General features: G+C 46.4%; 1 protein-coding gene across 1 annotated transcript in view; it reads left to right on the forward strand.

The window, feature by feature from the left end:
- LOC140185603 (palmitoyltransferase ZDHHC16-like) overlaps positions 1 to 24,257 on the forward strand; it is a 35,741-nt gene extending 11,484 nt beyond the window's left edge. Inside the window, exons 2-11 of the mRNA XM_072239003.1 lie at positions 6,174 to 6,305; positions 8,362 to 8,668; positions 10,231 to 10,425; positions 12,186 to 12,274; positions 13,258 to 13,286; positions 14,353 to 14,486; positions 20,202 to 20,281; positions 20,913 to 21,036; positions 22,312 to 22,382; positions 22,550 to 24,257. Of these exons, the coding sequence (XP_072095104.1) occupies positions 8,435 to 8,668; positions 10,231 to 10,425; positions 12,186 to 12,274; positions 13,258 to 13,286; positions 14,353 to 14,486; positions 20,202 to 20,281; positions 20,913 to 21,036; positions 22,312 to 22,382; positions 22,550 to 22,661 (1,068 nt within the window). The 5' untranslated portion in view covers positions 6,174 to 6,305; positions 8,362 to 8,434 and the 3' untranslated portion in view covers positions 22,662 to 24,257. The remainder of the gene's footprint in view (positions 1 to 6,173; positions 6,306 to 8,361; positions 8,669 to 10,230; positions 10,426 to 12,185; positions 12,275 to 13,257; positions 13,287 to 14,352; positions 14,487 to 20,201; positions 20,282 to 20,912; positions 21,037 to 22,311; positions 22,383 to 22,549) is intronic.
- Positions 24,258 to 24,298: the final 41 nt, after the last annotated feature.

The raw sequence follows: 24,298 nt of genomic DNA on the forward strand, positions 1-24,298 counted from the left end.
AGCTATGTCCACCACTACTTGGAGTTTGTGGGACTGGTGTGTATTCTCCCAATTTCCTCTTCTTGAAATCCATAACCAAATCCTTGGTCTTACTGATGTTGTGCAAGGTTGTTCTTACCACACTGCTGAACTATTCGATCATGGATGCCTCCTCGTCACCGTCTGAGAATCTTTCAACACCAATGATGTCATCTATAAACTTATAAATGCCATTTCAGGTGTGCCCAGTCACACAGTTGTGAGTGTAGAGAGCGTAAAGCAATAAAGCAAAGACATTCTGTGTTTCTTGAGTTAGTACAATGGGATAGCAGTAACAGAAGTTTGATAATTTTGAATGGCTCTGTCAAAATTCATCTTAAGCTCCACAGGTCTAAGGAGAATTACAAGTTCTCTTCAGTGAATGGGTTCTTCTCCTACCGATTCCTGTGGCTTACTTGATCATACCTCTTCCCACCCTATCTTTGTTTCTCAGTTCCTTCCTTTCTGTTGCATCTGTTCACAGGATGAGGGTTTCCTTTCCAGGACATCAGGGATGTCCTCTTTCAAAGAACGGGGATTCCCTTCCTCCACCATTGATTCTGCCCTCACCCGCACCTCCACTTCCTGGACATGGTGCTCACCCCATCTGCTCACGCCTTAACTGGGATAGAGTTCCTGTTGTCCTCACCTACCACCCCATGAGCCTGCACACCACTCTCTGCAACTTCCACCATCTACCATCAAATACATCTTTACCTCCGCCTCACTCTCCACATTCTGCAGAGATTGGTCCCTCCATGATTCCCTTGTCCATCTGTCCCTCCTGACTAATCTCCCTCCTGCTTTTTTTCCCTGTAAGTGGCAGAAATGCAACACCAGCCCATTCACCTCGTCCCACACAGTCCTTCCAGGTGAGGCAACACTTCATCTGCGAATCTGTTGGGGTTGTCTACTGTATCCGGTGCTCCCAATGCGGCCACCACTACACTGATGAGACCTGGCAGGGACTGCTTTGTCGAGCACCTCGGCTCCATCTGCAAAAGTGGAATTTCATGCTACCTAACCGTTTAATTTTCCTACCCCCATTCCTGTTCTGACGTGTTGATCCAACAGCCTCCTCTTCTGCCACAATGAGGCCACTCTCAGGTTGGAGAAGCAGCACCTCATATTCCGAACATGAGGCAATCTGCAGATGCTGGAAATCCAAAACAACACACACACATTGTTGGAGAAACTCAGCAGGCCAGGCAGCATCTATGGAGAAGAGTAAACAGTCAACATTTCAGGCTGAGACGCTTCATCAAGACTGGAAAGGAAAGGAAGAAGGTGGGAGGAGGGGAGGAAGAGTACAAGGTGGTAGGTGATCGGTGAAACCAGTCGAGGGGAGGGGATGAAGTAGGAGCTGGGAAGTTGTTTGGTGAAAGAGATAAAGGGCTGGAGAAGAGGGAATCTGATAGGAGAGGACAGAAGATCATGGAAGAGAGGGAAGGGGGAGGAGCACCAGAGGGAGGTGATGGGCTGATGTGATTTTGCTTCCCATTCTGATATGTCAGTGCATGGCCTCGTCTCCTGCTGTGATGAGGCCACACTCGAGTTGGGTAGCCTCCAACCTGATGGCATGAACGTAGATTTCTGGAGCTTCCAGTAATTCTTTTCCCCCCTCCCAACATTCCCCATTCCTGTATCCCCCCCCTTCTCACCTTATCTCCTTACCTGGCCGTCACTTCCCTCTGGTGCTCCTCCCTCTTCCCTTTCTCCATGGTTTTCTTTCCTTATCAGATTCCCCTTCTCCAGCCCTTTATCTGTTTCACTAATCAACTTCCCAGCTCTTTTCTTCCCCACCTTGTACTTCTTCCTCTCCTCCCCCCCACCTTCTTACACTGACCTCACCCCTTCCTTTCCAGTCTCTGCCCGAAATGTCGACTGTACTCGTTTCCATAGACCCTGCCTGGTCTGTGGAGTTCCTCCAGCACTTTGTGTGTATTACCTCATATTCCGTCTGGGTAACCATCAACCTGATGACATGAACACTTATTAGAATCTAGTTCTGTAACAGCATTATGGTAGCAGTATGCTGCTGTGCTGCCCTGGTTCTGGGTTGAAATCCAGGAATCTTTTCCCCATCTGCACTGTAGATGCATCTTCAGCAGAAGAGACCCAAAGCTTAAGTAGCACATGAGTGTGGTGGTTAGCGCAGTGCTTTACAGCGCCTGCTGTTAGATCAGTGTTTGCTTCCCCCTGCTAACTGTAAGGAGTTTGTACTTTCTCCCTGTGACCCAGGTTTCCTCTGGGTGATCTGGTTTCCTCCCACATTCCAAAGCTGTATGGTTAAAGTTAGTGAGCTGTTGGCACTGCAAATGTAGTAATACTTGCATGCTGCCCCTAGCACAATCCTTGCTGGTTTGAATCAATGCAAATGATACATTTCACTGTATGTTTTGATGGACGTGCAACAAAGGAGGAGAAGATGGCGACGCGATGGCAGCGCACGCGGCCACTTCAGTGGTGATGTCTGTTATCTGTCAAGTAGGGGACCGTGCACAATCCTGATTTGATGGAGACAAACGTGAGAGTACGGAGGAACATCTGGAAAGCTTCTGAAATGCCCGCTTCGCTGCCACTGCTACTGTGTGGTAACCGGAATCTCCGGAGCAGAAGGCCCCGAATCCTCGGCTTTGCTTGTTTCAGCGGCCGGGGCGAGGTCGAAGGCGCTCGGCAGAGGATGGTGCTCAGGAGGCTGTATCGGGGGGGCTGGTCGGAAGCTCGAAGTTTTTGGACAGATGGACTCGGTGTCGGCTGTGGTCGGCTGCTTCCAAGGCATCGGCAAGTTGACGGTGCCTGGAGGTTTATGGCAGGGAGTTTCTACCTTTTGCCACCTGCTATCGGGGACTCAGGAGTCGATCCACTCGGGACTCTTGAAACTTTATTTACCATGCCCATGGTTTGTTCTTCATCAAATTATGGTATTGCTTTGCACTGCTGTAACTATATGTTATAATTATGTGGTTCTGTCAGTGTTAGTCTTTGGTTTGTCCTGTTTTCTGTGATATCACGCCGGAGAAACATTATATCATTTCTTAATGCACGTATGCATTTCTAAATGACAATAAAAGAGGACTGAGTGTTCTCATAATCTAAAAAAAATTAGCAAAACTAATCATTAAGCTTGGCTCAACTCTTTTTGAGAGCATTTAGTGCCTTGACGGTGACTCTGATTTCCCCGAGTGGTTTAGTATGATGGGAAATGGAGGCGCATGTAAGATCAGCAAAGCAAAGCCAAATCTTAATGCAGTTGGCAGGATACTCGCTCTTTGAATGTTGATCATCATAATTGGGTTCTGAGAAACCTGATCACCATGAAACTTTGATGAATTCCCTTTATTTCCCTCCCCTAGGGGAATAAAGTTTCCATCACTGCAGTAAGTTAATTAACAACAGAGAAAGAGATCCTGTGATCCACACTGGTGTCAATGCTTCAGAAGTTTTTAAGAGATGAGTTTAATTTGTCACGTGTACATCAAAACATAGTAAAATAAATTATTTGTGTTGGAAATCATTTGGAAAATGTGTAGCTTGGGTAGTTGATAGTTGGGTTGAGTTCTCCAATCTTGGCAATTTACTTGTGAACATTTCATAATATACGAAGCAACATCATCAGTGCGTTGTTTGTGTTAAATCAAATCGGTGAGGATCGCACTGCGGGCAGCCCACAAATGTCATCACACTTTCCGCGCCAATATAGTATGCTCACAACTTACCGTATGTCTTTGGAATGTGGGAGGAATCTGTAGCACTTGAATGAAGACCCCGTGGTCATGGGGAGAACATATAGATTCCTTACAGACAGCAGAAGGAGTCGAACCTCGATGGGTGATCGCTGGTGCTATAGAGCGATTGCATTGACTGCTGTGCTGTTGTTCCCCCCTTTCACGTGAATCCTATCCTCCTCTCCTTCACACGAGCTCGGTGCTGCCTCCCTACACAACAGGCAAAACTCTGCTACCCATAAGTGACAGACCTCCAGCTGAGTGTCACTGGTCGGCGTAGAACGTCCCAGAAGTGCAGTGGGAGAATTTACACGTTTGACACGAGCTCCATGTGTTTGATTTGTGCAGTACTGATTTACAAAAACCTTAGTAAATTTACTATCAAAATACATTTATGTTGCCATTGGCCACCTTGAGATTGATTTCCAGGAAAATAAAGAAATAAAATAGAATTTATGAAAAAATATTCATATTATGTATAGTGTTTAGATACATTAGGGACTTTAAAGAAACTGTTAGATAGGCAGATGGATGATAAATTAGTGGATTGTTATGTAGGAGGGAAGGGTTAGATTGATCTTAGCGTGGGGTTAAAGGCCTGCACAACATCGTGAGCCTGCACTGTACTGTAATGTTCTATGAGTAAAGAGTGGCAAACAACCAAGGTGCAAAAGAAGACAAATTGTGGAAATAAAAGAAGTATAATACTGTGAACATGGAGTTGTAGAGTTCTTGAAGGTGAACCTGTAGGTTGTGGAATTAGTTCAGACTAGTGGTGAGTGAGGTTACCCATGCTGGATGGCTGAGGGGTAATAACTGTTCCTGAACCTGGTGGTGTGGAACCTAAGGATTCTGTACCACCTGCCTGATGGTAACAGCGAGATGGCCTGGATGGTTGGTTCCTTGATGATGGACGCTGCTTACCTGTGGTAGCGCTCCTTGTGAATGTGCTCAGTGGTGGGGAGGGCTTTTCCTGTCTCGGGCTGGGCCATATCCACCAGCTTCTGTGGTCTTTCACATTCCCGCACATACCAGGCTGTGTTGCAACCAGGCAGTTGATGCAATCAAATCTGGTCTGATTCAGCAGCTTGGGTTTCACTGGGAATGATGTAAGTAATTAGCCTTTCTTCCCTTGACTTTAATAATTAACAGATTAAGCTTATCTGATCTTCTTGAGGTATAGCTGGCTTGGGCTATAAGAACCCTCCATTCTCTTACCCAGGAGCCAGAGCTTGTGCTCAGAAGGCAGTGGGTTGGGCAATTTATCCCTGAGCTAAGGTCTAATCCCTGCTGCCACTCATTCCAAGGACTGTTTTCAGAACACCAAGAGCCTCCAGATAGGAGACCAGTTGGTGGGCTTTGGCATGCTCTGCTTCAACCACTGGAAGTGTGTCTACTCTCTCATGTCAGGACGATCCTCATTGGAGTACAACACCCAGACGAGAAGATGAGATCAAGTGATGGGTGACTGCAGGCTGGCGTGGGTGACGGAGTGGACAGGTGTGGGGCTTGGTGAGGGGAGTGAAAGCTAAGCTGAGGATTTGCATTAGTATTGTGTTCAGTTCTGGTCATCTCATTATTGGAAGGTTGAGGGCACAGAGGAGATTTACCAGGGTGCTGCCTGGATTAAAGAGCGTGTGAGCTGGGGCTTTTCTCTTTGTAGCGAATGAGGTTGAGAAGAGAATTGTTCGAGGTGTACAAGATGATAAGAGCCATAGATAGTGTGCAGGCAGAGACTTTTTCCCAGGGTAGAAACAAGGGTGACTTTAAGGTGATTGGAAGAAAGTATAGAGGGAGATGTAAGAGGTAAGTTTTTTTAGACAGGTTTGTGGGTGTGTAGAATGCTCTTCCAGGGGTGGTGGTGCAGGCAGATACGTTTAAGAGATTCTTTGATAGACATATGGATGATAGAAAAATGGAGGGCTATGTGGCAGGGAAGGGTTAGATTGATCTTAGAGTAGGTTAAAAGGTGGACACAGTACTGTGTGGTGAAGGGACTGTGCTGTGCTGTACATTTCTTTGTTCTATTAGTACTTGCCTGCTACACTGCAGAGGGCAAAGCTTGTGCATTGGTTCCTGTTAATGTGCATGGAGAGGGAAAGCTCTTGTGTGTTTGTGTGTGCGAGAGTGTGTTTTCATGTCGGTAAGGAGAGGCGACTGCATGCCATCAAAAGGTGGGAGAAAGGTGCAAGGAGCTTAGAGGATTGTGCACGCCACACACTTTGAAGGAGGGTGTGATTGTCGTCTGTTCTGCCACCTCTAGGTTTAAATTGCCTCTGGAGAGAGCCTCAGCGCTCTGGCTGGGAAAGAGGTCAATTACTCTGTCGTCAACCCTCTGCTGCCCTCTGAATGTAATCAGATTTTTGTTTACCAAACTCTGCATCTTACTATGGAAATAATTACATTCAGAAATTCTTCTTGTTGCAGACTCCTCACCTGTGACTTTACCGACGCAGAAGTGCTCATTCTCCAATACTCGGGTGGCACACGGGAAATGCCAGGCTCCTCGAGTGCCTTATCACTGTCAGTGGAGTCACCACGTGTTACATCTGTCTAGCAGTAAGTGAAGCCACTGTAGTGGCTTAGAACTTTGGTTAGGCTGCACTTGAAGTATTGTGTGTAATTCTGGTTGCCCCCATTACAGAAGACTTTGGAAGAGATAAAGATTAGCTTTATTTGTCACATGTACATCGAAACATGAAGTTAAATCTGTTCACAAACACAAAAAAAATCTGCAGATGCTGGAAATCCAAGCAGCACACACAAAATGCAGGAGGAACTCGGTAGATCAGGCAGCATTTACGGATAGTGTAAACAGTCAATGTTTTGGGCCGAGACCCTTCATCAGGACTGGAAAGAATGGGGCAAAGTCAGAGTTAGAAGGTGGGGGGAGGGGAGGAAGAAGTTTGTGTCAAAAGCCATCACAGTCCGAGGATGTTTTGGGGACAGCCCACAAAGTGTTGCCATGCTTACGGTACCAACATAGCTTGACCATAATTTACTGACCCTAACCCGGACATCTTTGGAAAGTGGGAGGAAACTGGAGCACCCAGAGGAAACCCACGTGGTCACAGGGAGAACGTGCAAATTCCTTACAGTCAGCGGTGGGAGTTAAACCCCAGACAATGGCGTTGTAAACCAGAGCACCCACAGGAAACCCACGTGGTCACAGGGAGAACGTGCAAATTCCTTACAGTCAGCGGTGGGAATTAAAACCCAAACACTGGCGTTGTAAAGCGTTACACTAACTATATTACCATGCTGAAAGGGCCAGGTCTACCAGATTGATGCCTGGTGAGAGGGCATGAGCCATAAAAAGAATTTGGACAAACTTGGAGATGTAAGAGACTACAAGTGCAGTTTGAGGATTCCAAGTGAAGAGTCTGAACCCAAAAGATCCACTGTCCATGGGTTCGGCCTGACCCGCTGAGTTCCTCCATCATCTTGCTTGGACAAATTTGAGTTGTTTTGTCTGCAGTGTCAGAGGCTAAATGAAAGTTTGGTAGATTTGTAAAATTGTGAGCGACGTATATCGATCTGGTAGACAGTCAGTTCCTTTTTCCCAGGGTAGAAATGTCAAATACTATCAGACAGACATCTAAGGCGAGAGGGCAAAAGTTTAGAAGAGAGATGCTGGGGAATTATTTTTTTACACAGCCGGGTGGGTGCTGGGTGGTAGTGGAGGCAGATACAGGAGTAGCATTTATAAGGCTGTTAGACACATGCAGGGAATGGAGGAATATGGATCACGTACAGGCAGAATAGACTTCAGTTACTTCAGCATTATGTTCACAAATCAGGTTTACTGTTACTGACATGTAGAGGACTTTGTTGTTTTGCTGCAGCAGTTCAAAGTTAATGTCACCATATATAACCCTAAGATTCCTCTTCTCGTGGGCACACTCAATAAATCCAGTAGCCACAATGGAACCAATGAAAAACCGCACCAACAGTGCAGACAACCAGTGTGCAAAAGTCAACAAACTAAAAGAAAAAAAATTATTATTATAGATAAATAAGCAATAGATATCGAGAACGTGAGATGAAGAACCCTTGAAAGTGAATCCATAGGTTGTGGAAATAGTATAGTGATGAGGCAAGTGAAGTTGAGCAAAGTTACCCTCTCTGGTTCAGGAGTAAGGTGCAATAAAAAATTACTTTAAGTTACAATTAGAAATAAAATAAGTGAGGAGTGATCGTGGGCTCAAGGATTGTTTAGAGATCTGACACCGGATGAGGAAAGGCTATTCCTAAGTCGTTGAGTGTGGTCTTCAAACTCCTGTACCTCTTCCCTGATGGTAGCAATAAGAAGAGAGCATGTCCTGGGTGATGAGGGTCCTTAAGCAGGGTCCACCCTCTTGAGGCATCTCCTTTTGAAGATGTCCTCGATGCTGGGAAGGCTTGTGCCCATGATGGAACTGGCTGAGCGCACAGACCCAGACATCATGTGCCAAAGGCTTGTGCCCATGATGGAACTGGCTGAGCACACAGACCCAGACATGATGGGCCAAAGGGCCTGTTCCTGTGCTGTACTGTTGTCTACCGACTGGACTGAGCGTGAAGCCGGCCGTGGTGAGTGTTTAAGCTCTAACTGACTTCTCATCTTTGTTTTCAGTGAGGTGCCCGAGACAGAGGGTTGAGCTGTGACGTGCGAAGTGCTCCCACTGACCAATGCTGTCTGCCTTCTAATGAGGAAACACCTGCGCTGCGTCTGTGCCACGATGCGGCTACTCAGGTGCTTCCGACTGGGCCGCAGGCGGCGGATCAGGCTCCTTCAGCACATTGGCACCTACTGGAGCTACGGCAAGCTGTGTGCCCGCTCCCTGACTTACAACTCCTTCACCAACGGTGACGTGGTCCTTGACTCCCTGTTCGAACCCATCTACTGGTTGGTGGACCACGTGACCCGTTGGTTCGGTGTGGTGAGCATCGCCTCTTATTCTCTCCTACTTTCCGATAGAAATTCATTTACTCGTCACGTGTACAGTGAAAGATGGAAGACTAGAGTCATTGAGTCCAGAGGTAAAGTCTGAAAGGTTGAGCCTGTGTCTGGGGCCAAGCACTGCAGTGGGGCTCTCAGTGAAACCGCTCAAATATTGGAAAGCCTAGTAGAGTGGATGTGGAGTGGATGTTTGTTGTACTGGGTGAGTGTAGAACCAGAGGGCACAGCCTCAGAATTGAGGAATGTCCACTTAGAACAGAAATGAGGAACTTCACCTTTCTAAGATGTCCTTGATGCTGGAGAGGCTAATACCTGCGATTGAGCTGGCTGAGGGTGGTGAATCAGTGGAATTCATTGTCAGAGACGGTTATGGAGGCCAAGTCATTGGGTATATTTAAGGTGGAGGTTGATGAGTTCTTGATTAGTAAGGACATCAAAAGTTACAGGGAGAAGGCAGGAGAACTGCGCTGAGAGGAATAACAAATCAGCCATCTGAGTGGCCTAATTGAGCTCCTATGTCTTGTGGACTGGAATCCTGTCCTGCTGTTTCTGTGGGTGGGTGGATGGAAAGGCTGGAAAATTCCCTTGTTCTTTCGTTGTTTGTGTTGTTCTGCCGAGCATTGTAGAAACGCTATGTGGTCGCTGTAATGTGTTGCATTACTAGGGGGCTGCCCCCAGCACATCATTGTGTGTGTTATAACACATTTCACTAGATGTTTCAATGTACTTTCGATAAGTAGATCTGAATCTGAATCTAAAATGCGCCATCTGTCCCCAACACACTCAAGGATGAGCTGGGGGCAGCCCACAAGCGCTGCCACATATTCCAGTGGCAACACAGTATTTCCACAATGTACTTTGTCACAGGACCTGCATTACTATCTACCAGCAAGGGCTTTTGTGAAGAGCATGCAGCCTCTCTGAAAGGCCGAAGTCCTGATGCTGTTGGGGAGGGGATCATGTTGCCGATTGCCAATTCAGTGATTCAGGCGATTCATATTTATTTACCACACGTGCATCAAAACATAGAGTGAAATGTGTTTGCGTGAACAACCAACACTGTCTAAGGTTGTGCTGGGGACAGCCTGCAAGTGTCATCAGGTATACTAGTCCAACATAACTTGTTAACAATAACAACAAAGCAAGCCCCTTTCCCACTCACACACGCCAGGACAGGCTGCATCCGGGCCTCCAATCCTTAGCCCTCGACTTCTGAACTCGCACGGGCCTCTGGCCCCAGGACTCGCTGACCGGGGAATCATTGATCTTCATCCTCAGCGCCTGTAGTCCTGACCACCAGGATCACCGACCTTCGACTGCAGAGCGCTCAGACTCCGAACATTGGCCCCCGACTCTTTATTTACAGCCCCTGACCTCTAGCTCCTCTCATTGCTGTTCCTAAACACTAATCTGACCCCTAGCTCCACTCACTGCTCTCAAAAAATCCCTAAAGACCTGAAAAGACAGCTAAGAGCCACAACCTTGAAGAAACATCGCAGCTCAGTACCATCTCAACAGTCTGTGCCGCCATCTCCCTTGCAGGTCTTCGTGGTCCTGGTGGTCTTCTTGACCACCACCATCGTGTTGATTGTCTACATCTGCGTCCTTCCTGTCATCCTGAGTACGTACCCAGCAGGCTGGATTGCCTGGCACCTCTGCTACGGACACTGGAACCTGATGCAGATCGTCTTTCACTACTACAAGGCAGTGAGGACTCTCCCAGGGCACCCAGCACAGGTACGCCATCTCCATTTAAGAGGCAACTCCATGGGGGTGCAATTGGTTAGGGCATAGCCAGAGAAGAAAGAGGGAGGGAGGTTCAATTGCATTCAAAAGAACAATGGAAGGAGATTCAATTAATTCACAACTTCATTTGCCAGTATTGTGAACTGACTCACTTTAAAGGACTCTTTACAACTCATGTTATAGAGTCATGGAGTTACACAACATGGAAACAGGCCCTTCAGCCCAACTCATCCATGCTAACCATGGTCCACACCAAACTATCCCATTTGCTTGAATGGTTCCCAGGATATTTTTTTTTATATTTGCACACTTTGTCTTTTCCACATGGGTTGTTCATCAGCCTTTGTTCATGTTTAGATTTTTGTAAATTCTTTGTATTTCTTTATTTTCCTGCGAGTGTCTGCAAGAAAATGAGTCTCAAGGTTGTAAATGGTAATGTATACACTCTTTGAATTTTGGTACAATGGAAAGCTTTTTGCTTGCCATCCAGGCTGATTTTCCATAAAATGCAAACAGGAGCGTATAATGTTGTAAATGAGAATTGGGGAATGGGTGGGGAGGGGGAGAGGGACAAGTGGTTATGGAGAAAAGGCAAATAGATAACAAGTTGGTGGGAAGAGATGGGAATCCTAATCAGCATAGCTGAAGCACCAGTTTCCATGTTCCATGACTCTGAGTGAGGGGAAATTGCATTTTAGTGCCTTTTATATCTTTTGGCTTAAACAGTTATCATTTAAGAGTCAAGGAAACAATAGACATTTTGCTTCTGGGACAGTGTCGAGGGAGCTTCATTCTGTATCTAACCCGTGCTGTCCCTGCCCTGGGAGTGTGTGATGGGACAGTGTAGAGGGAGATTCACTCTGTATCTAACCCGTGCTGTCCCTGCCCTGGGAGTGTGTGATGGGACAGTGTAGAGGGAGATTCACTCTATATCTAACCCGTGCTGTCCCTGTCCTGGGAGTGTGTGATGGGACAGTGTAGAGGGAGCTTCACTCTGTATCTAACCCGTGCTGTCCCTGCCCTGGGAGTGTGTGATGGGACAGTGTAGAGGGAGTTTCACTCTGTATCTAACCCGCGCTGTCCCTGCCCTGGGAGTGTGTGATGGGACAGTGTAGAGGGAGATTCACTCTGTATCTAACCCGCGCTGTCCCTGCCCTGGGAGTGTGTGATGGGACAGTGTAGAGGGAGCTTCACTCTGTATCTAACCCGTGCTGTCCCTGCCCTGGGAGTGTGTGATTGGACAGTGTAGAGGGAGCTTCACTCTGTATCTAACCCGTGCTGTCCCTGTCCTGGGAGTGTGTGATGGGACAGTGTAGAGGGAGATTCACTCTGTATCTAACCCGTGCTGTCCCTGTCCTGGGAGTGTGTGATGGGACAGTGTAGAGGGAGCTTCACTCTGTATCTAACCCGTGCTGTCCCTGTCCTGGGAGTGTGTGATGGGACAGTGTAGAGGGAGATTCACTCTGTATCTAACCCGTGCTGTCCCTGTCCTGGGAGTGTGTGATGGGACAGTGTAGAGGGAGATTCACTCTGTATCTAACCCGTGCTGTCCCTGTCCTGGGAGTGTGTGATGGGACAGTGTAGAGGGAGATTCACTCTGTATCTAACCCGTGCTGTCCCTGTCCTGGGAGTGTGTGATGGGACAGTGTAGTGGGAGATTCACTCTGTATCTAACCCGTGCTGTCCCTGTCCCGGGAGTGTGATGGGACAGTGTACCTGCACAGTGCAATGGTTTCTCTTTTTTCTTACAGGGTAAAAATGACATTCCAACGGTTTCCATCTGCAGGAAGTGTATTAATCCCAAGCCACCTCGTACCCATCACTGCAGTATATGTAACCGGTGAGACAGGACCTCGGGCAAGAGCAAATTCTCTGGGTGGGGTGTCTGTTTGGGCAGATTGTGTGTGTGTGTGTATCTGTATATATTTAAAAGGCAGATTTTGTGTGTGCCTCTTTACAAGGCAGATTGAATGTGTGTGTGTTTGTGTGTATATACACATACAAGGCAGACCATGCGTATCTGTCTGGGTGTTGAGAACTGACTCTGATACCAAGCTGCTTACCCCAGCCTCCATATACGTTTGTACAAGGCACCTTGTTCAGTAACTGGCTGCTACAAATTGGGTGGGGTTCGGTCTTGAGCCAGATCATCCTGAGGTTGGTTCATCTTGCTGGTTTTGTGTGGAGGAGCGGGTAACATTCCCCTGGAGCAATGGGATTTCAAGGAAACTGGGTAGGAAAGGAGGGATGGGATATATTGGCCATTGTCCACATCCACAGCCTGCTGGAACAGTGGGCGAGAGTAGGGAATTCTGCCATCTGGCTGACTACTGAAGTGCAGAAGTTGGAGATTGTTCCTTGGAGTTGAGTGGCATAGTTAGAACAACAGGCTGGCTGTTCGATCCAATTTGAATGAGAGAAAAGGTACCGATTGTGGCCAGCCACAAACACGAGATTCTGCTGATCTGGAGCGATACATACAAAATGCTGGAGGAACTCAGCAGGCCTACAGAAAAGAGTTGATGTTGTGGGTTAAGAGACCTGATGAAGAGCCCAGTACATGGACTATTTATTCCCCCTCATACAAGCTGAGTTCCTCTAGCATTTTACGTGGAGTGTGACCAGTGCTTACTTCGAGTGTGTTCAGATGCCTCCTCGTTCACTGCTCAGGGACTTGGAGGTTCTAGAGGATTGTATAGAGTCACAGAGAGCTGGACAGAGCAAGCTTTGGGACAGTGATGAACCAGATAGTATTTACAGTCTGACAGTTTCCAGTTGCTTGTACTGACACAACCGACCACTAATTACCACTTTGTTTTTCAGATGTATCTTGAAGATGGACCATCACTGTCGTATCCTTTGTTTCACTGCTGCTTGGTACAGGTTTTAAATACAGATCAAATGAAGTTAGCTTAACAAAGTGATATTTACAGCCTGGGTTAGATACAGAGTGAATCTCCATATACACTGTCCCATCACACACTCCCAGGGCAGGGACAGCACGGGTTAGATACAGAGTGAATCTCCCTCTACCCTGTCCCATCACACACTCCCAGGACAGGGACAGCACGGGTTAGATACAGAGTGAAGCTCCCTCTACACTGTCCCATCACACACTCCCAGGACAGGGACAGTACGGGTTAGATACAGAGTGAAGCTCCCTCTACACTGTCCCATCACACACTCCCAGGGCAGGGACAGCACGGGTTAGATACAGAGTGAATCTCCCTCTACCCTGTCCCATCACACACTCCCAGGACAGGGACAGCACGGGTTAGATACAGAGTGAAGCTCCCTCTACACTGTCCCATCACACACTCCCAGGACAGGGACAGTACGGGTTAGATACAGAGTGAAGCTCCCTCTACACTGTCCCATCACACACTCCCAGGGCAGGGACAGCACGGGTTAGATACAGAGTGAATCTCCCTCTACCCTGTCCCATCACACACTCCCAGGACAGGGACAGCACGGGTTAGATACAGAGTGAAGCTCCCTCTACACTGTCCCATCACACACTCCCAGGACAGGGACAGTACGGGTTAGATACAGAGTGAAGCTCCCTCTACACTGTCCCATCACACACTCCCAGGGCAGGGACAGCACGGGTTAGATACAGAGTGAATCTCCCTCTACACTGTCCCATCACACACTCCCAGGACAGGGACAGCACCGGTTAGATACAGAGTGAAGCTCCCTCTACACTGTCCCATCACACACTCCCAGGACAGGGACAGGACGGGTTAGATACAGAGTGAATCTCCCTCTATACTGTCCCATCACACACTCCCAGGGCAGATTAGATGGAAATGTACAAGACTAAGTTGGAAACTCTGGTACATTGGTAGAGCTGGTTTGGAGCAGATTGATAGCTGAATGTCCCGTTTTTCCCTGTTGCCTCCTTGACTCGTGGCTCAGCCTGGCTGAATAACTGCGTGGGTCACTACAATCACCGCTACTTCTTCTCCTTTTGCCTGTTTATGATGCTAGGCTGTGTTTACTGCAGCGTTAGCAGCAGGGAGCTGTTTATGGAGGCCTATCTCACCATCAATGTGAGTGTGTGGTCGTGGTATTGGTAATACACATGAGCAATGCTAGTATCAGGATCTCCAGTCAGGTGGCTGTTTGTTGCCCAGTTTGACTCCTTGCTTTCCTTAGTCCGTGTTACAGCTTCTCTTTAAATGGCAGTCTAATGTTTCTGTTACAGTGGGATCATGGTGTCAGTGTTTATTTTTGGTTTAGTTTGGAGATAAACAATAACAGCCCTTTTCAGCCCAGCGAGCCTGCATTGATGTTCATCAATTAGTCTGCTAACCCGTATGCCTTTCGGAATGTTATAGGAAACGGAAGTACCCGGAGGAAACCTACACGGTTACGAGGAGAACGTACAAAACTCCTTAGAGACACCAGTGGGAATTGAACCCGGTGTAGTACTGTTACGCTGACCACGACTCTATTGTGCTGGCGTGTTCACTAAAATGATTTACAAATTGATTCACTTTGTGATTCAGGGCAAAAATACAGGGTTAATGACAGGATTCTTATCATGTGTGGGAACAGAGGAATCTGGTCCACATCCATAGATCCCTTAAAGTTGCCGCACAAGTTGGTAGTGTGGTTACATAGAGATTTAGGATTGTATAGAATGAATAGTATGAAGTACTGAGGAAGAGAGGAAACTTGGTTTAAATTCCAAGGATCTATGAGGATGGTTCCACAGGTAGTTAAAATGGTGAAGTACTGTAGGTGTAGGGCGTCAATGTGAGGTGGGAGGGGTGTTGCATTACAGATAAATCTCCAACAACGGATAGATGTTGACCAGCCCACAGATGGAGTCCTGTGTACAGTCTGGTTCCCGTCGTGATGAATTGGAAGGTGCAGATGGATAACCAGGATTGGCTAGGATTGTTTTCCTGGGGTGAGGGTTAAAGTGGAGCTGATCGAGGTATACAAAATTATTGGGCACACATAAGGCTAATTGTAGGAAACATGTTGTACAAGAGTTGTCCAAAACGGAATTGCATAGATCTAATCTAAGTGGCTGTGCCCCTTAACCATAGGTACTCCTGTTTGAGTACTGTTGGGGGGGACAGCTTACCCGGGGGAAGCGACAGTGGCCGTGCCTCCGGCACAGAGTCCGGCCCTGTAGCTCAGAAGGGTAGGGAAAGGAAGAGGACGGCAGTTGTGATAGGGTACTCGATAGTAAGGGGGTCAGATAGGCGATTCTGTGGACGCAGTCCAGAGACCCGGATGGTAGTTTGCCTCCCTGGTGCCAGGGTCCGGGATATTTCTGATCGTGTCCAAGATATCCTGAAGTGGGAGGGTGAGGAGCCAGAGGTCGTGGTACATATAGGTACCAATGACATAGGTAGGAAAAGGGATGAGGTCCTGATAGGAGAATATAGGGAGCTAGGAAGGGAGTTGAGAAAAAGGACCGCAAAGGTAGTAATCTCGGGATTACTGCCTGTGCCACGCGACAGTGAGAGTAGGAATGCGATGAGGTGGAGGATAAATGCGTGGCTGAGGGATTGGAGCAGGGGGCAGGGATTCAAGTTTTTGGATCATTGGGACCTCTTTTGGCGCAGGCGTGACCTGTACAAAAAGGACGGGTTACACTTGAATCCTAGGGGGACCAATATCCTGGCAGGGAGATTAGCAGGGGCTACTGAGGTGACTTTAAACTAGAATGGTTGGGGGGGTGGGAATCAAATTAAAGAGGCTAGGCGTGAGGAGGTTAGTTCACAACAGGGGGATGGGAACCAGTGCAGAGAGACAGAGGGGTGTAAAGTGAGGGTAGAAGCAAAAAGTAGTAAGGAGAAAAGTAAAAGTGGCAGGCCGACAAATCCAGGGCAAGCATTAAAAAGGGCCACTTTTCAACATAATTGTATAAGGGCTAAGAGAGTTGTAAAAGAGGGCCTGAAGGCTTTGTGTGTCAATGCAAGGAGCATTCGTAATAAGGTGGATGAATTGAAAGTGCAGATTGTTATTAATGATTATGATATAGTTGGGATCACAGAGACATGGCTCCAGGGTGACCAGGGATGAGAGCTCAACGTTCAGGGATATTCAATATTCAGGAGGGATAGACATGAAGGAAGGGGGGGTGGGGCGGCGTTGCTGGTTAAAGAAGAGATTAACGCAATAGAAAGGAAGGACATAAACCGGGAAGATGTGGAATCGATATGGGTAGAGCTGTGTAACACTAAGGGGCAGAAGACGCTGGTGGGAGTTGTGTACAGGCCACCTAACAGTAGTAGTGAGGTCGGAGATGGTATTAAACAGGAAATTAGAAATGTGGGCAATAAAGGAACAGCAGTTATAATGGGTGACTTCAATCTACATGTAGATTGGGTGAACCAAATTGGTAAAGGTGCTGAGGAAGAGGATTTCTTAGAATGTATGCAGGATGGTTTTTTGAACCAACATGTCGAGGAACCAACGAGAGAGCAGGCTATTCTGGACTGGGTTTTGAGCAATGAGGAAGGGTTAATTAGCGATCTTGTCGTGAGAGGCCCCTTGGGTAAGAGTGACCATAATATGGTGGAATTCTTCATTAAGATGGAGAGTGACATAGTTAATTCAGAAACAAAGGTTCTGAACTTAAAGAGGGGTAACTTTGAAGGTATGAGATGTGAATTAGCTAAGATAGACTGGCAAATGACACTTAAAGGATTGACGGTGGATATGCAATGGCAAGCATTTAGGGATTGCATGGATGAACTACAACAATTGTTCATCCCAGTTTGGCAAAAGAATAAATCAAGGAAGGTAGTGCACCCGTGGCTGACAAAAGAAATTAGGGATAGTATCAATTCCAAAGAAGAAACATACAAATTAGCCAGAGAAAGTGGCTCACCTGAGGACTGGGAGAAATTCAGAGTTCAGCAGAGGAGGACAAAGGGCTTAATTAGGAAGGGGAAAAAAGATTATGAGAGAAAACTGGCAGGGAACATAAAAACGGACTGTAAAAGCTTTTATAGATATGTAAAAAGGTAAAGACAAATGTAGGTCCCCTACAGACAGAAACAGGTGAATTGATTATGGGGAGCAAGGACATGGCAGACCAATTGAATAACTACTTTGGTTCTGTCTTCACTAAGGAGGACATAAATAATCTTCCAGAAATAGTAGGGGACAGAGGGTCCAGTGAGATGGAGGAACTGAGCGAAATACATGTTAGTAGGGAAGTGGTGTTAGGTAAATTGAAGGGATTGAAGGCAGATAAATCCCCAGGGCCAGATGGTCTGCATCCTGGAGTGCTTAAGGAAGTAGCCCAAGAAATAGTGGATGCATTAGTGATAATTTTTCAAAACTCCTTAGATTCTGGACTAGTTCCTGAGGATTGGAGGGTGGCTAATGTAACTCCACTTTTTAAAAAAGGAGGGAGAGAGAAACCGGGGAATTATAGACCGGTTAGCCTAACGTCGGTGGTGGGAAAACTGCTGGAGTCAGTTATCAAGGATGTGATAACAGCACATTTGGAAAGCGGTGAAATGATCGGACAAAGTCAGCATGGATTTGTGAAAGGAAAATCATGTCTGACAAATCTCATAGAATTTTTTGAGGATGTAACTAGTAGAGTGTATAGGGGAGAACCAGTGGATGTGGTATATTTGGATTTTCAAAAGGCTTTTGACAAGGTCCCACACAGGAGATTAGTGTGCAAACTTAAAGCACACGGTATTGGGGGTAAGGTATTGGTATGGGTGGAGAATTGGTCAGCAGACTGGAAGCAAAGAGTGGGAATAAACGGGACCTTTTCAGAATGGCAGGCGGTGACTAGTGGGGTACCGCAAGGCTCAGTGCTGGGACCCCAGTTGTTTACAATATATATTAATGACTTGGATGAGGGAATTAAATGCAGCATCTCCAAGTTTGCGGATGACACGAAGCTGGGTGGCAGTGTTAGCTGTGAGGAGGATGCTAAGAGAATGCAGGGTGACTTGGATAGGTTGGGTGAGTGGGCAAATTCATGGCAGATGCAATTTAATGTGGATAAATGTGAAGTTATCCACTTTGGTGGCAAAATAGGAAAACAGATTATTATCTGAATGGTGGCCGATTAGGAAAAGGGGAGGTGCAACGAGACCTGGGTGTCATTATACACCAGTCATTGAAAGTGGGCATGCAGGTACAGCAGGCGGTGAAAAGGACGAATGGTATGCTGGCATTTATAGCGAGAGGATTCGAGTACAGGAGCAGGGAGGTACTACTGCAGTTGTACAAGGCCTTGGTGAGACCACACCTGGAGTATTGTGTGCAGTTTTGGTCCCCTAATCTGAGGAAAGACATCCTTGCCATAGAGGGAGTACAAAGAAGGTTCACCAGATTGATTCCTGGGATGGCAGGACTTTCATATGAAGAAAGACTGGATGAACTGGGCTTGTACTCGTTGGAATTTAGAAGATTGAGGGGGGATCTGATTGAAACGTATAAAATCCTAAAGGGATTGGACAGGCTAGATGCAGGAAGATTGTTCCCGATGTTGGGGAAGTCCAGAACGAGGGGCCACAGTTTGAGGATAGAGGGGAAGCCTTTAAGGACCGAGATTAGGAAAAACTTCTTCACACAGTGAGTGGTGAATCTGTGGAATTTTCTGCCACAGGAAACAGTTGAGGCCAGTTCATTGGCTATATTTAAGAGGGAGTTAGATATGGCCCTTGTGGCTACAGGGGTCAGGGGGTATGGAGGGAAGGCTGGAGCGGGGTTCTGAGTTGGATGATCAGCCATGATAATAAATGGCAGTGCAGGCTCGAAGGGCCGAATGGCCTACTCCTGCACCTATTTTCTATGTTTCTAATAAAGAGATTTTAGTGGGCTACAGGGAGGTTGGATCTCAGACTTATTGTCTGAATGGTGGAGGCAGAGAGTCTCAACATTTCGGATCTTGTGATGTACATGGATTGCCAGTATATAGAATGTTGTGGACCTACTAGTGAAAGGGGATCAGAGTAGATGGGCCGTTGATGGTCAAAATGGACATGGAAATGGGTCCTTCAACTTACCATGCTCGAACTCTAAAGACTGATCATAGTGTTTTATCAGAATGTACATACAACCTGAAGCATGTTTGGGTTTTTCAAGGCTTGGGTTGTATGTTGAGGCTTCACTCTATTGAAGCTTTCTAGACCAGTAAAAAACATTTTTCTGTTCTGGACCTGTACTCTCTGCGGTTGAGAAGAATGAGGGGAGATCTCACTTAGAGAGAGTAGGCGTGAAGAGTCTAGGACCAGAGGGCACAGCCTTAAAATACAAGGATGTTCCTTTGGAAAAGAAATGAGGAATATCTTTAGCCAGAGGATGGTGATTTTTTCAAATTCATTGCCATAGATAGCTATGGAGGCCAAGGCATTGGGTATATTTAAAGAGGAAGATGATAGATTCTTGATCTTCAAGAATGTCAAAGGTTACAGGGAGAAAGCAGGAAAATGGGGTTGAGGGAAAATAACAACCATGATCAAATGGTGGAGCAGACTCGATAGGCCGAACGACCTACTTCTGTTCTTGTGTCGTATGGTCTTAAACTATCAAGAGTTGAAATATTGGTTTATACTTCCCTTTGGTTCTGCTCCCATCTCACCAGGTCTCACTTTCCTCCTATTGCAGTTCCACCAGTGTGTTGATAAAAACCTGAAACTTGCTCATAATTTTGATGTTTAATTTACCTCTTTAAACAAAAGAAATGCTTGGTAATATGAGAATTTCAAATTACAGGTGAAGAGTGGGTTTCTTCACTCCTGACGATGGTCTTTCTCTATTTCTTGCAGGCGGCCACTGCAGCTCCCATTATATCATTCCGGGAAAAGATTTTCCACAAGTGTATCATTTATCTGTGGGTTCTCTGCAGGTCAGTAATCTCAGCTGATCACACCCAAAGCCTGGTCTTGGCTCAGAATTGCAGCTATCTTTGAATAAGATGGTTCAGGTACAGGTTGATGGGACAAATGGCCTGTTCCTGTGCTGTAGTGCTCTCTATCCCTGAGCCTATGTGCCAATAGCACACTACCACATTTCTACACCTTACCTTCTGATGATACAGTCAAGGAAACAAGCAATCAACTGACAGCTTAACACTGGCAGTCTTCACTAAAGTACATCCGTGGTGGGGAAAACCACAATTTTCAGAATGTTCATTATTCCTCCATTTAGAAGTAAAATTTACATTAGTATGCAGTCTCTAAGAATGTTAACTGTGGTTGAAGTCTGTAGTCGGTGATATTTCCAGGATCTGATGCATTACCAGATGACTGCAGATGGCTCGTGCCTCTTCCATCACTTCAAGATTCAGAATTCATGTACGTCAAAACACGCAGTGAAATGCGTTGTTTGTGTTAACAACAACAAGGATGACTGGGGGAAGACCGCAAGTGTCACTGCTTATTCTGTGGCCAACATAGCATGTGCACCGTTCTGGTGTGGCAGGAGAACTGGGCTGCATTCTGTTAGGATCACTAATGTGTCCCTATCTTTTCCACTAGCTCAGTAGCCCTGGCCCTCAGCGGTCTCACCCTGTGGCACGCAGTCCTCATCCTCGGTGGGGAGACCAGCATCGAGAGGCACATCAATAAGAAGGAACGGCAGAGGCAGCAGCAGAAAGGACGGGTAGGTGTTTGCAGCGGCATCTGTGCAGGCTCAGAGGCCAGTGGGTGGCGTGTTAGCTGAGGCGGGGGGTCTTGCGGCCTAGGGTGTTAGCTGGTGGAGGCATCATCTTTGGATTAGTGGTGACACCTTGTCTGTTCGGCTGCCAGAGTGATGGAGGGTGTCTCTGTGAGTCACCTCACATTGAGTACTAGATGGTTTTGATATCTTGTTAACCACAATTGGTCAGCCAGACATCCTGGGGGTCAGGGGGTACTTGTAGCAGCCCACTCCTTTAACCTCTGGCTTTAAGCCTTTGCTTTTTGTGAAAGCGCATGCTTTTTAGGTCTGGTGCTTTGAACGGTAGAGCACAGTACAAGATCTTCAGTCCACAATGTTGTGCTGACCTATTTGAGGATTAATCTAACCCTTCCCTCCCTCATAGTCGAACACTTTCTTTCAAGCATGTGCCTGTCCAAGAATCTCTTCAATGTTCTCTTCTGGGGTTCTGCCAAAGTGAGCTTCCTTCTCTTCCGAGATCCATCCATGCTCAGGTGTCACCTAGTTCTTTTGAAGGCCTTCCGGGACAGGTGCGCGCCTGGATTTGAATTTTGTGTATTTTATGATGGAAATGAGGTACATATTCATTTCATGTAATGTTCATTGAGTGCATTTAAAGCAAAAGTTGATAGGTTCTTGATTAGTCAGGGCATCAAAGGTTACGGGGAGAAGGCAGGAGAATAGGGTTGAGAGGGATAATAAATCAGCCACGATGTGGAGCAAACACGTTGGGCCAAGTAGCCTAGTTCCTATGTCTTATGGACTTAAATGTAAATGTTTTTTAAATGGTAAATTGCAATACACACGAAATGCTGGAGGAACTTAATTAGTCAGGTATCATCCATGGAGGGGAATAAACAGTTTACATTTCAGGCCGACACCTTTCATTAGACTTGGAAAGCAAGGAGGCTGAAGCCAGAATAAAAAGGTGGGGGGAGGGCCCTTCCTTTCCAATCTTGATGAAGGGCTTTGGCCAAAAATGTTGACTGTTCACTCATTTCCATAGGTGCTGTCTGATCTGATGAGTTTCTCCAACACTTTCTGTGTTGCTGAAGATTTCCATAATCTGCTGAATCTCTTGAGTTTTGAGGTAGAAAACTACTTTGGCTGTATTGTCACAACTCCTGACCACAGCACTTGGTAACCCGTTGACTGTGGATACTGCGAATGTAAGCTGAGTACTTGCTGTCTCCAACTCATTTTCTGTTGGATTTTCACATTCTCCTCCTTTCCGGACAGGTTTTCCGAAATCCCTATCATGCAGGCAAACTGAACAACTTGAAAATGTTTCTTGGAATAGAAAAACAGAGGTAAAGTGTTTCAGAAATCTGGTGCTGAGTGTGGGTGGAGCTGGGGCATTGTCTGTAACCACTCAGTGCAGTCTCCTTGTTCTGTGAGTAAGTGACATTGGTCACACTGTTATGGTCACATCCTGATGTGGGGAGAATTGCACTAATGAGCACCTCTTGTGTTTCAGTCACTGGATAACTCGTTTGCTGCTTCCATCCTCTCACCTACCATACGGAGATGGCATGACATGGACACTTCCAGCGGCTTTCAGCGTAGACAAGACAATATTGGCAATTTGATGATGACGGTGTTGCCAAAACCTGTGCTGAGCGGGATGGGAACGTGAACTAGAGGGACCGAGGACTTACTGGCCATCCTGGCTGAGGGGAGTGAAGGAACTGTTGGACAGAAGATGACCCAGTGATTGCTCTGCTCCTTGCAGTTCAAGGCATGAGTCAGAAGCTCAGTGAAGCAATAAAAAACCACAGTAGTTAATCACTGTGCTCACACCAGCCAGCTGTGCTTTACTGGATGGCAGTAATAAGGGAGTATTTTGTACATGCAAACTTAAGGGTGTTCTGACAAAACCAGGCCCCATTTAATGAGTAGATACAAACTCTCGACAATAAAACAGTGTCCCTTCCTCAGATGCTGTAAAATAGATGCAGCAAAGTGGAGTCTTGCTAATCGGAACTCCCAAGGATGGATTTAACTTTCTGGGGATACACACAGGCAGGGTTTCACAAGGCTGTCCCTGACCTTTGGGGAGATAAACACAATGGACCAAGCCCATTACTGTTCGTGCAGTGGTGGGAAAAGAAATCTGCTCCCTTTTGCTTGAATAGAATTGCAGTGAAGCAAGACCTTATTTATTTTGAGTAGGAGGAACTACATTCCACAGTGTGTGTGGCTGCTAATCATTTCCTTCCCAATTCTGTAGGTGAAGGCTTTTGTTACACCAGATGAATAGGTGATCCGATGTGATCTGCCCTCAGATAGCAACAACTGGGTTCTGATGTAGATCTCCTGGAAGTAGACGGAGAATTGTGAAAGGATCACACCTAGCAATAACACTGACTGGAGAATTATCCTGTTGTTGAATTTATCGTTAAGGATATTGCTGAAAACATTTTGTCATTAGTCTCATTGGTGTTCCCTGTTGAGATTGATAAAGTTTCCTACTAGTGACACTTTAAAGTTTCTCTATTGCATTGAGGGGGATGGAGGTTGTGATGAGTCCTTCCCAATTTCTGTCTTTCACAAAAGAGCAGGTGTGGCCCTCTCCAAAATACCCTTGCCTGGTGCACAGAGCTCCGCAGTGGATCAGAATTGGAAGGCTGTGGATTGGGCAGTTTGGTGCTACAAGGACAGGGGCCAGACAATGTAGCCACCCCATCCCTTTTGAACCGGGGTAAATCAACATGGTACATGGGCCTTAACTGCACTCCAATACTCCCAGCTGGGAGGTATCCAGGTACTTAGCAATGTACATCTTTTTTCTTAAAGAATTGTATTTCTGTACTGAGATTGGGATTTCCCAAGTGAACTTCTCTGGTTTATTCTTTACCCAGTTGGGTGATTTGTACCTGCTTGTTCATTTTCAAGGCAGGAAGCCAGGCAGAAGTAGCTGAATGCTGAGTTACCACCCCTGCCCGAGGTTAAATACCTTTCTCAGAGCCCTGTGCTGCAAATCTTGTACTTGATGTTTAGGTTGAGCTGGTAACAGACACAGGATTCCTTTCCAAGTATTCAGTGTTGTTTCTTAAACAACCCTCTAATGTTTTGTGTTTCCATTTGTATTGTAACTCGAAGACCATCTTTGTGAAATTGTACTTTCAACAATTTCTAAACTGTTCCCTTTAAACAGTGTACTGGAGAACAGGAAATTCTTACAAATAAATGTTTTACATTTGATTTGATCAAATGTTCTGTGATT

The sequence above is a fragment of the Mobula birostris genome, chromosome 21, assembly GCF_030028105.1.
Source record: "Mobula birostris isolate sMobBir1 chromosome 21, sMobBir1.hap1, whole genome shotgun sequence".
Lineage (NCBI taxonomy): Eukaryota > Metazoa > Chordata > Chondrichthyes > Myliobatiformes > Myliobatidae > Mobula > Mobula birostris.